This window comes from Euprymna scolopes, chromosome 8 (assembly GCF_053919585.1).
Source record: "Euprymna scolopes isolate OS-2025 chromosome 8, ASM5391958v1, whole genome shotgun sequence".
Classification (NCBI taxonomy): domain Eukaryota; kingdom Metazoa; phylum Mollusca; class Cephalopoda; order Sepiida; family Sepiolidae; genus Euprymna; species Euprymna scolopes.
In genome coordinates this window covers 56,484,512-56,497,402 of record NC_136489.1, presented here as the reverse complement: position 1 = coordinate 56,497,402, position 12,891 = coordinate 56,484,512, and the positions used below count along the sequence as shown (strand labels likewise).

The 12,891-nt window shown below is 33.8% G+C and overlaps 2 protein-coding genes across 3 annotated transcripts in view; one reads left to right on the top strand and one right to left on the bottom strand.

Moving 5' to 3' along the window:
- The window catches only part of LOC145283578 (eukaryotic translation initiation factor 2-alpha kinase 3-like), a 131,824-nt gene that overhangs the window by 102,102 nt on the left and 16,831 nt on the right, over positions 1-12,891 (top strand). For both annotated transcript variants that reach the window (XM_080132496.1, XM_080132495.1), the window contains exons 15-16: positions 1,952-2,642; positions 5,122-5,343. In XM_080132496.1, the coding sequence (XP_079988622.1) occupies positions 1,952-2,642; positions 5,122-5,343 (913 nt within the window). The remainder of the gene's footprint in view (positions 1-1,951; positions 2,643-5,121; positions 5,344-12,891) is intronic.
- The window catches only part of LOC145283579 (tetraspanin-33-like), a 115,150-nt gene continuing 107,332 nt past the window's right edge, over positions 5,074-12,891 (bottom strand). Inside the window, exon 7 of the mRNA XM_080132498.1 lies at positions 5,074-5,206. Within this exon, the coding sequence (XP_079988624.1) occupies positions 5,180-5,206 (27 nt within the window). The 3' untranslated portion in view covers positions 5,074-5,179. The remainder of the gene's footprint in view (positions 5,207-12,891) is intronic.

Below are 12,891 nucleotides of genomic sequence, written 5' to 3'. Positions count from 1 at the left end.
TAGGGTTCGGAACTGGGAGCATCCTTTTTCCACAAGTCCTGGCGGGAGCACAGCAAATACTCGGCAGATGGCAGCGATCAGGCTGACTTTAGTGTTGTGGGAGGTCATGTTGGTGATGTTCTCGATGTATGTCCAAATGAAGTAGTCTAGGCGATTTGAATTGAGAGTGAACAGGGGAGATAATTAAGTTTTCAATTTCTCCGAAAACTTATTCCAATTGTTACAAAACCCAATATGTTCGACTTATCTGAACTGTTTTTCATGGATAATTATTTTTCTACCTTATTGTTTTGCATAATTTTTGGTTATGTTACTGTTTGAGACCTAACAATTATGTAGGTACCATTTGTTTTACTTGATATTCAATATTATTTTCGTTTGTATGATATAGAAGCACACCTATTTTAATTTTATAGTCTACCAAATTAACATATGGAAACTCTGATTGATATAACCTGTTAATAATTGAGCTAATTTTATCTGCAGTATTTAAATATATTCAAAGAAATTAATAATATCCCTGTTGTAAAAAATGAATTCATCTGCAAATGCAAGCCTCCTAGACCTTTTTCTCTCAACTTCCCCTGAGCTATGTTCATGTTCCGTTCTTTCTCCTCCGTCGTATCAGTTAAGATAAAAATGAAATGTAATAAGTCCCCAGACGTACCCCTCCACCGTACTGTATACCAATACTCCATGGCTGACTGGGATAGCTTCCATACATTCATATCTGATCTACCTCTGCATTCCATGTTTAAAAAGGATGTGTCCTCTATAGTATCAGACCTGACCGAATGGTTAATTGTAGGCATAGACCAATTCATACCATCTAAAAAATTCCAACAAAAACCTAACAGCCAGCCATGGTTCTCCCCTGAATGTGCTGCTGCCATCGCGCACAGAAATCACTTTTTCCATAGCTACCAATGTAATAGATGCACTGAAACTAAAGCTGCTTTCAGCCAGCAACCACTGTAAAAGAGTAATAAAAAATGCAAGAGAGCTATATGCCCAGTCTGTTAAATCCAAAGTAGCTGAACAGCAGCTTGGTTCCCACCAGTTTTGGCAAATAACAAATAGGATCCTGAACAGAAGTGTGCGTTTTTGGCAAATAACAAATAGGATCCTGAACAGAAGTGTGCGTTCTATCATAACCATTATCAATGGACCAGCATTAGACAAGGCCAAACTATTTGCCAAGAACTTTGCAGCTAATTCTACCCTATGCGACGAAGGCCATCAACTCTCCATATTTCCTCCTATAACACAGAACATGCTAGGTAACATACAAATATCTGTGCATGAGGTCGCCAAGCTAATCAAGAACCTTGATTCCAGTAAATCAACTGGCCCTGACGGCATTTCAATTATAGTGTTAAAAAAGCTTCAACCAGAACTTGCTCCCATACTTACGAAACTGTTTAAGCATTGCCTTAAGGAGAAGTGCTTTCCAACACCCTGGAAAACGTCATCAGTATGCCCTGTATTTAAGAATTCAGGTGATAAGTCATCTCCCTCTCAGTACAGACCAATAAGTCTCCTGTGTATCATGAGTAAGTTGCTGGAATCCATATTAAATAGAGAAATAGTCAATCACCTTAGCAGAAATAACCTTCTTAGTGACATGCAATATGGTTTCCGTTCTGCAAGATCTACCGCAGATGTGGTTATATCTCATAAGATTAGCGAATCTCTTGACAAAGACATTCTTTCTAGGGCAATTGCTCTTGACATATCAAAGGCCTTCAACAAGGTATGGCATAAAGGCCTACTTCACAAGATTTCCAGCTACGATATAACAACAAAACAAATACTAATGGAGCAATAAATAAATTAAATCAAAAGGGTTGATATGCTGGTAAAATGAACCATCAAATCAATCTCTCTCTCACTCTCTCTCACAATGATGTAAACATTATTGATTTTTATCAGAAGTTTTTCTTTTTTCCAGTGATGCTATAACCCCGTCCATCACAACACAGAATACCAGCCCAACAGAATCATTCATTCCACATCCAGTTAACATCGGAGGCGGATGCTTAAAACACAATCCACTCCGTGCCTTCAACCATTTTGATTTTCCTACACCAAAAATAAATGGATTCTCCAGTGGAAAGTTTGCAGATGAAGACGAAAGTGGTTCATTTAGTATGAACGAACCAATATCACCTTCACAGACATCCTCATCGGAAGATGATGATGGTGATGATGAAGGAGAAGATAATGATGAAAGTGATACTGTGCCATTTGGAAAATACATGGAAGAATTAAAGACTGATGATTCAAAAACTGATGATTCTATGAGTATAATTTTTAAAGATTCTGGCGTCGAGAAAGGGGAACAGGCCGTTTCGTTGTCATCGAATCGGTTGCATTTGTCCAGGGATTCCACATCAGGAATGCTCGTTGTAAAAGAAACGTGTGAAAAAAAAAGCAAACCTTCAGAGAACTTTGAATGGAAAAATCGGCCAAAAATGTATTTATACATTCAGATGCAATTGTGCAAACAAGAGACTCTTAAAGACTGGCTGAACAAACACACAGAGCAGCGCAATTGTGAAGAAGTGTTGGATTTTTTTGATCAGATTGTCACGGCAGTCGAATATGTACATAAAAAAGGCGTTTTGCACAGAGATCTGAAGGTAAGTAAAATGATTTGATGTAAACTTTACAAACAAAAAATAAGTATTTGTTCGGAATTCATCCTATATTAGATGCAAAAATAAAGAAAAAATCTGTATGATATCTCTATCTGTGACAAAATAAAAATATATTCCAAAATTATGCAAATTGATAAAATAATTTTAATTAAAAAAAAAAGAAATCATTTTTAAATGATTAATGGGAATTTGTAGGCATTACAACATAAATCTTGCTTGTGTGAATTAAATTATCTCTTTTTATTTTTTTAATAGATTGTTTTCAAAATGGCAGACAAGACAGTTTCTTTTCTGTTAGTCATGAAATTTTATTTTCTTATTTAAGTCTAAAATACCTTTTATAAAAATTGGATTCTTGCTCAGAATTCTCCCTATATTAAAAAAATAAAAATAAAGAAAAATCTGTATGATGCCTATCCGGAACTAAATGAAAATATCGTCGACCAAAAATCACATAAGTTGATCCAGTACTTTTATATTTAAATATGAAAATCAAATTTGACTAGTATCTGAAAAGTGACTGTTTCGTTCACCATTTTGAAAAAAATCTCAGCAATAATTAAAAACTTGTGAGATTTATTCTGCATAAATTAAAATATATTTAAGCATATTTTACGACCTGGCAAGGCCCTGATAGATATTTATTTCCAAATGTTTTTTACAAGGCAAGTTGCCACTGAGATGTAAAGGGCTACTATGAATTAGGGGTGAGGGTTATTCGGACATTCTAAGTAGGGAGTTGTCTGTTCATATTACATTTCAATTTCTGCATGTTAGTACAGTTGGAGAAGCAGGATACATGAAGGGAATTCCAAAGTCTGAGGAAATAAACTTTCAGAAAAAAAAGTTCTCTGGCATCGAAAGATCTCTATAATGAAGGTGTGGGATTTTGCTGCTTGTCATGTTAGTTTCATATATTTATGTTGGGGAGGGGGGCATATTAGCAGTAAATTATAGAAATTGATGTAGAAGTCATCTTGGAATTTCCACAGGGTCCTGTTTGTTATCTATTATTATACTAAATGCGAGTTAATCAAAGCTTTTTTTCCTATATACTTTAATAATACAAAATACATAGGAAAATATGACTTGGTTATGGGATTGAGTTACGTTTTTTAAAAAAATTGTTTTAGTTCTATTTAGCGAGATTACATTTCTAAATTTTTCTGCATTCTCATTATTTGTATTATTCTGATTCTTCGCACTACTGTTTTTACCTCGTCGAGTGTTAATTTCATGTTTCGATCAATGTAAGCTTCAGTTATATCTTGTCAAACTTAGGAATTTTTCTGTTGAATTCAGGATGAAATTTAGAACAAAACCTTTTATTCAATCCACAGGAGTAGCATGCTCTAGCTCCATCAGCCATGGCTGGGTAGACGTCCTAAGTAATTCATCGCAATTGTATTTTGAGTGTCACCTGCAATAAGGATTGAACCTTCAACCTCTAAAAGAGTGTAACTTAAAACTGAATTTACCAAGTACTTTATCAACTATGTCATGGATCTTTGTGGACAATTCTAGTATGAACTTTGAGAATCTTAAACTTATTTTTGTTTTTAAATGTACAACCTCCAGAAGAATGTAACTTTTTTTTTACAACTGAATTTTACCAAGTACTTTATCCACTGTGCCATGGGTCCTTGTGGACAATAACACTCAAGATGAGAACAGTAGCCTGAAAAATTCAAATAGTACAAATATTTAGCCATAATTTATAATTAACAAACAAATCCATCTCTCTTTTAGCTATCTGTTTCTCACAACACTCTTTTTGTTAACCTTTTTTGTGATATTTCTTAAGTTCTCTTAGCATTTAGAGAAAGAGTAACTCTCTTTTCAGCAACGTTATTTAATTTATCTACCTGAGTTTACACACTACAAATTACCTGACAAGATAAATCTCTTTATTTCTATAAAAATAAAGGTGCTTGTGCAGTATAATGATTTCAAAAGATGCATTTTAAGTAAAAACATCATTACATACTTATGTGACATGTCAAAATTAGTAAAAAATCCAAAAATTCAAAAAAAAAAAAAAAATAATCGAATAAGAGATCTATTAGAACGATTTTTTGACAAATGGAAAAAATAATTACAAGAAAAAATTAAATTTAAAGAAATTAATTTTTTAAAAAAATTAAATAAAAATTGCAGTTGCCTCCCTTTGATTTTAAGAACTCTTCAGCATTAACCACTGCAATAAAACTTTATTATTTGATAAATTTAATTTTTACTTGTAACTATTTTTCTACTTGATCATTTTTCATAATTTTTTAAATTTTCACTAATTTCGACATAACAGGTAAGTACGTAATTGTGTTTGTTTGAAATCCCATTATACTTTCTTTTTAATATACGAGAAATTCTGGATAAGAACCTTTATTTTAAATAATTAAGTATATAAATTTTTTTTTATACAGTAAAACTTGTATTTGTTTCTTATCCTTTTGTTTTTCAGCCTTCTAACATTTTCTTTTCAATGGAAGACGTCATCAAAGTGGGCGACTTTGGCCTTGCTACGGCGATGAAGAACATTCTTGATTCTGGGGAAGAAGAAGAAGAAGAAGAAGAAGAAGTCAATGGTGAGAAAGTCTGTTTGTCTGGCGCGACTGTTGTTAATACACAATATAAACGGCACACGGGAGGAGTTGGAACAGAACTTTACATGAGTCCGGAACTGGTAAGTAGATTTTGTTGTGATACTATCACTATTTGTAAATCAGGCAGATGATGAGATGAGTTGATAATTTTTACTAATGATGTGAGACCATGTGCTGCTTCTCGACAACAACAGTCAATTACCTCAGCACTGTGTGCTGTGTTTTCATTTTCTTTCTGGTTCTAGCCATATTGTCGTTTTTCACACAGTCGCGAGAACTGCTTTACAAATATAAAAGATAAAACAACCCAAAACGCAAACTCCGACATATTTTGTACGTATCAGTTGGGTTCTGGGTGCATGTGTGACACCATCGATTCTCAAAGCACTGTCATAGTCTCTTTTGAGATCAAAACTAAACAACGTTCGTTCGAGAAACTACAGAAAATACAAACTCCAACAACACATTTCATAAATATTAGTTTTACTCTGAGTGTATGTGTGACACCATTGTAGAAAATAATGCTCTGCATGCTATTCACGTCTTAGTCATCTGCTTCGAACTTTGACTTGCCCTTCACCGTCATCGACCGGAGCAAATATTTATTTGTAATGTGAAAAATTTTTCACATTACAAACACAACAAATATATTTTAAAATATTGTACTGATATTTTATTTCTTCAAATAAATCATCCTGAGGAAGATTTGAAATAAAGATGAAACATCGATGAACATATAATTTTCATCTCTCTCTCTCTCTCTCTCTCTCTATATATATATATATATATATATATATATATATATATATATATATAAAACAAAATCACAGAAATAATATAAACCCAGTAAAATTCGAAATACTACAAATAAGACTATATATATATATATATATATATATTTCAGAGGAAACATAATTTAATTTAAATACCAAAGAAAACCAAAAAACGGGCAGGTGAAACTATTAAAATTTTCCTTAAGGCCTTATCGTCTGACCCTCTAAGAGGAAACGTCAGAATGATAAATTAAAAACCAGGAAACGAATGAGGAAAGAAGGGAATTTGGTTTCAGTTGGAAGACCAGTGAGAAAAAAAAAAAAAAAGAAAAAAAAAAAGACAAAAGATTTTGAAACATCAGTTGGAAATATTTATTGATTTAAAACCACCTGAACAGTGAGAGTTTTTTTTTTTTCTCACTGGTCTTCCAACTCATTCGTTTCCTGGTTATAATTTATCATTCTGACGTTTCCTCTTAGAGGGTCAGACGATAAGGCCTTAAGGAAAATTTTAATAATTTCACCTGCCCGTTTTTTTGTTTTCTTTGGTATTTAAATTAAATTATGTTTCCTCTGAAATTTCTCCGTCCATTTTGCTGTACCAAAAATTTACTTATATATATATATATATATATATATATATATATATAGTCTTATAATAATAAATAAAGATAAGAAATAAGACTGTGTGTGTGTATATATATATATATATATATATATATATATATATATAGTCTTATTTGTAATATTCTGAATTTTACTGGGTTTATATGATTCAGTAATCATTCATATACCAATAAATTTTAAGCCAAAAAGAGATGACTTAAACTGTAAGCTACAAAATTATCATATGTGGGGGAGGGCAGAGCGGTAGCTCTAGATACATCTAAGGCTTTTGACAGGGTATGGCATGAGGGTCTCCTCAGGAAAATTAGATCATGCGGTATCACTGGTAGAATACTTAACATAATTAAATCCTTCTTAGATAAGAGAAAAATCCAGGTTGTCCTCGACGGTCGTACATCTAAACAATATGATATAAATGCGGGGGTGCCCCAGGGTTCTATCCTTGGACCATTATTGTTCCTGATATTCATAAATGACCTCCCCAACAAAATTGCCTCTGAGATGGTTATATATGCTGATGACACTACACTCTATGGCAGGCACGACAGGAAGACCTCAAATCTGTAGTGGAATGGGGACAAAAGTGGTTGGTCGCGTTCAATGCTGCCAAGACTAAACTAGTTTAATTCAATAATTACAAGAAACCCTCTCTACCACCTATAGCAATGGCCAACGACTCTTTATCTGAGAGTACATCTTTCAAACTCCTTGGCCTAACAGGAAACATGAGTTGGAACAATTACATTGAAGGCATTGCCTGGGCCGCTGCAAGAAAGGTGGGCTCTCTCTACCGTGCTAGAGAACTACTAACACCTGAAAGTATCCTGTACCTCTATAAAGCCACCATTCACCCATATATGGAGTACTGCTGTCACATTTCGACTGGTGCATCTGCTACTAGTCTTTCACTCCTAGACAAGGTCCAAAAGAGAGTCGCCAATCTGATAGGCCCTGAAGTGTCATCTAAGCTTCAGCCTCTGTCCCATCGACGAAACGTTGCATCCTTCTGCCTTTTCTACAAGTATTTTAGTGGTGAATGCTCTGATGAACTGCAATCACTTGTGCCCCCACGACGTGAGCACCCTTGACAAACCCGACAGGCTGCTAAATCCCACCCGCACTCTGTAGAGATCCCTAGATGTAAAAGATCTTTTTACTCCAATAGTTTCTTCCCCAGAACCGCTAGACTCTGGAATTCCATTCCAGGTCCCTGCTTCCCCAACAGTACTGACGTGCAGAAGTTCAAGTGTAACGTGAACCGACATCTTGCTGCCCAAATCCCTACATAGTACCCGAATAGTTGTTGCCCCTGATAGTAGCCCCCTGCACCAAAGTGGCAATTTGCCTTGTTTGGGGTGAAAATGTAATAAAAAAAAAAATTTCATAATTGAGCATTCATATACTGTTTTAACAAAAACCAAGACTTCAAAGAATGGGTTGATAGCAACAAAAAGTGTATTTCATTATTAGTTACAATTGTTTCAAGACCATTTGGACAAATTACAAACATGTCGTTTGAAAATTTACACAAGAACAGCCTTTCTTGAGACTTATTGAATAAAAAACACTTTAACAATAAAACATTATGGAAAACATTTCCTTTACAAGGAAAAGAAAACAAGCAAAACTATTTTACCTATATCGCATCCTTGCAAAGTATTTTTTTTCGCTTGTTTATATAGACTAGCGGGGAGGGGGGTACCCGGTGTTGCCCGGGTGTTTGGAGGTGTGTGTGGTTTTGGGTAAGTCAAAACTCCATGGGGGGGTAAAAAAGTTTTGGTAGGTGAGTATGAGGATCAAACCCGAACCCTTGAGGCAAAGTTGCAAATTAAACTGTGAAATAAAAAACGTGCAATGTTAACCACTGGGCCACCGCAACATACAACGGAACCACGTTTGAATTTATTTATTTAAGTATTAAAAACAAAATTGACACGTGGCCGCAATAAAAGTTAACTCTACTGCTCCTATTTGACCTCATTAATGAGGTCATAGAAGTAGCAGACTTTTGCTGCGAGCCACGCGGCTGCAATAAAAGTTAACTCTGCTGCTTCTATTTGACCTCATTAATGAGGTCAAATAGAAGTAACGAAATTAACTTTTGCTGCGGGGCAGGTTTTGGGTTTGTTTACTCAACTTTGACTGGTTTTTTCCCCAAATGTTGGGCAGGGGGAAACCAGCTCCCCATTATCCAGATTGAATATCAATTGTCTGATATATGGAGTTTGGCCCCACATTGATCAAAGCTGATTGCTTCTGGACATTTCCCAGCGTGATGCCGAGAACACACCGTTTGAATTTTTAGTTTCACATTATTTGTTTAGACAAACAGGCGACAGAGCGAAATAGTGTGAATCTCATTAAAGTCGACATAAATAAATCTAGAGGCGACCCGCGTTCCCAAATCCTAGATATTATTATCTAGGGGGTATATAAATAGTTCTAAGCGATCGTGTGCGAAAAAAGCCTTTGTGAGACATACACGAAATGCTCGCACACATTTTGCCTTTTATATATATATATATATATAGAAGACTAGCGGGGCTACCCGGCATTGCTCAGGGTGGTATAAACAATGAGAAAATTGAATTTGGTTTTGTAATATATTTGTTATTCTTATGAGATAGGAATTTTGTATGTTTATGTATCATTTGTTAATTCGAAGAAAAGAATATTTTACCTACATAAGACGGGTATTACACATATGAAATAACTGTATCTTACCTAGGGTAGATCATTTATATGAAAGGACAGGTTATATACAACACATTTATCTCATCAAATCCCAAGCAATGCCAGGCATTTTACTAATATATATTCTCGAATATTTCATTCAATACCGGGCAACGCTGGGTGTTTTGCTAGTATATATCGCAATCAATCTCATTAAATCCTGGGTGACGCAAGGTATTCTGTTAGTATATATTTCAATCAATCTAATTCAATCCAAGGCAACGCCAAGTATTCTGCTAGTATATATTTGCATCTATCTCATTATATCCCAGACGACCGTGTATTCTGCTTGCATACATTTACATGTATATCATTGGATCCAGGGTGACTCCGGGTAATCTGTAAGTATGTGGACGTATCTCGTTAAATCCCATAATTCTTGAATTGTTACAAATTTCGACAATTTAACCCCCATTATCGCTCACCTGTCTAAAATAATAACTTTGAGACATTGTCTTGGCTGGTTTTTCATTACAAACACATCATCCAAATAACTCACATTTCATCATTTTTTATAATTTTTGGATATGTTACTAATTTCAACAACCATGTCACATGATTTAACTTACATTATCACTGCCACTCTTACTAAAATAAAAACTTTGATACATAGGCTATGATATGTTACTAATTTCAAGTATCACTTTTTATGAGTAAATCCACATTATCGCCCCCTTCTATCACTAAAATAATAACTTTTAGATATGGTATGGCTGGTTATTTCATTACAAACCCACCAAAGAAGTAAGTCACATTATATCATTTTTCATAATTCTTGGATATGTTACTAATTTCGACACTTATTTTTAATGAAGTAACCAAAATAATCGCGACCTCTAACTAAAATAATAACTTCCATACATTTTCTGGTCTGTCTACTTCATTACAAATACACCAATCAAATAACTCACATTTCACCATTTTTCATTATTTTTGGATATGTTGCTAATTTTGAATATCATTTTTTCTGAGTTCAATCACATAATCCTTCTCCTCTTACTAAAATAACACCTTTGAGACATTTCTGGGCTGTTTATTTCATTACAAACGCATAAATAAAATACCTCGCATTTCATCATTTTTCATAATTCTTGGATATGTTATGAATTTCGACAATCAAATTTAATGAGTGCGCACATCTAATCGCCCAATTCTTACTAAAATCATAAATTTGCTACATTGACTGGGCTGTTTATTTCATTATAAACACACCAATCAAATAACTAAAACTTCATTTTTCATAATTCTTGGATATGTTACTAATTTCGACAATCATTTTCCATGATTTAACACACATAATCCCCTTCCTCTTACTAAAATAATACATTTGAGACATTGTCTGTGCTGATAATTTCATTACAACCACACCAATCACATAACTAACATTACATACTTTTTCACTTTTCTTGGATATGTTACTAATTTCTACAATCATTTTTAATGATGTAACCCACGTAATCGACCCCCTCTTAATAAAATATTAACTTTAAGACTATATCTGGGCTGTTCATTTCATTATAAACACACCAAACCAATAACTTACATTTAATCATTTTTCATAATTCTTGGATATGTTACTAATTTCAACAATCGTTTTTTATAATTTAACCACATAATATCCTTTCCTTTTGCTAAAATAATTACTTTGTGACATTGTCTGGCGTGTTATTTCATTACAAACACACCAAAAAATAATTCGCATTTCATCATTTTTCATAATTCTTGGATATGTTACTAATTTGGACAATAATTTTTCATGATTTTACGACATAATCGCACCATCTTGCTATATGGGGTATTCTGTTAGCACAAATATCCACCTATCTGATCCGATCTAAGGTATTCTCCTAGGAAACATCCCATCTATTACATCTAATCGCAGGCAACGTTGGTTATTTTGCTAGTACATATATCCACCTCTCTTATACAATCCGCGGTGTTATGCTAGTACAAATATCCAGCTATGAAGCCATATCCAAAAGCGTTCACTGGCATAATATTAAATTTATTGCTTATTAATCTAATGGTATTTGAAAATGAGGCTACAAGCAAGGGAGGTCACTTGCATATTATAACAATGATTGTATATTAATCTAATGGTATTTGAAAATGAAACTACATCCAAGGGAGGCCACTTGCGTAATCTAATGGTAGTCGACAATGAAGTTACATCAAAGGGAGGTCACTCGCATATTATAACAATGATTGTATATTAATCTAATGAAATTCGACAATGAAGCTACACCCAAAGGAGGTCACTCGCATATTATAACAATGATTGTATATTATTCTAAAGGTATTTGACAACAAAGCTACATCCAAGTGAGGTCACTTGCATATTATAACAATGATTGTATATTAATCTGATGGTATTTGAGAATGAAAATCTAATGGTATTCGAGAATGAAGCTACATCCAAGGGAGATCACTTGCCTATTATGACAATAATTGTATATTAATATAATGGAATTCTAGAATGAAGCTACACTCAATGGAGGTCACTTGCATATTATGACAATAATTGTATATTAATCTAATGGTATTCGACAATGAAGCTACATCCAAGGGAGGTCACTTGCATGTTATGAGAATGATTGTATATTAATCTAATGGTATTCCACAACGAAGCTACATCCAAGGGAGGTCACTTACATATTATGACAATGATTGTATATTATTCTAATGATATTCAAGAATGAAACTACACCCAAGGGAGGTCACTTCCATATTATGACAATGATTGTATATTAATTTAATGGAATTCGACAATGAGACTACACCCAAGGGAGGTCACTTACATATTATAACAATGATTGTATATTAATCTAATGGAATTCGACATGAAGCTACACCAAAGAGAGGTCACTTACATATTATAATGATTGTATATTATTCTAATAGAATTTGACAATGTAGCTACATCGAAGGGAGGTAACTTACATGTCATAACAATTATTTTATATTAATCTAATGGTATTCCACAACGGAGCTACATCCAAGGGAGGTCACTTACATATCTGGACAATGATTGTATATTAATGTAATGAAATTCGACAATGATGCTACATCCAAGGGAGGTCACTCGCATATTATAACAATGATTGTATATTATTCTAATGGAATCTGACAGTGGAGCTACATCCAAGTTAGGTCACTTGCATATTATAACAATGATTGTATATTAATCTAATGGTATTCGAGAATGAAGCTACATCCAAGGGAGGTCACTTACATATAATGACAATTAATGTATATTAATCTAATGGTGTTCGAGAATGAAACTACATCCAAGGGAGATCACTTGCATATTATGACAATCATATATAATAATATAATGGATATCTAGAATAAAGTTACACTCAATGGAGGTCACTTCCATATTATACCAATTATGGTGTATTAGTCTTATGGTATACAACAATGATGCTACAATAAAGAGAGGTCACTTGCATATTATAACAATGATTGTATATCAATCTAATAGAATTTGACAAT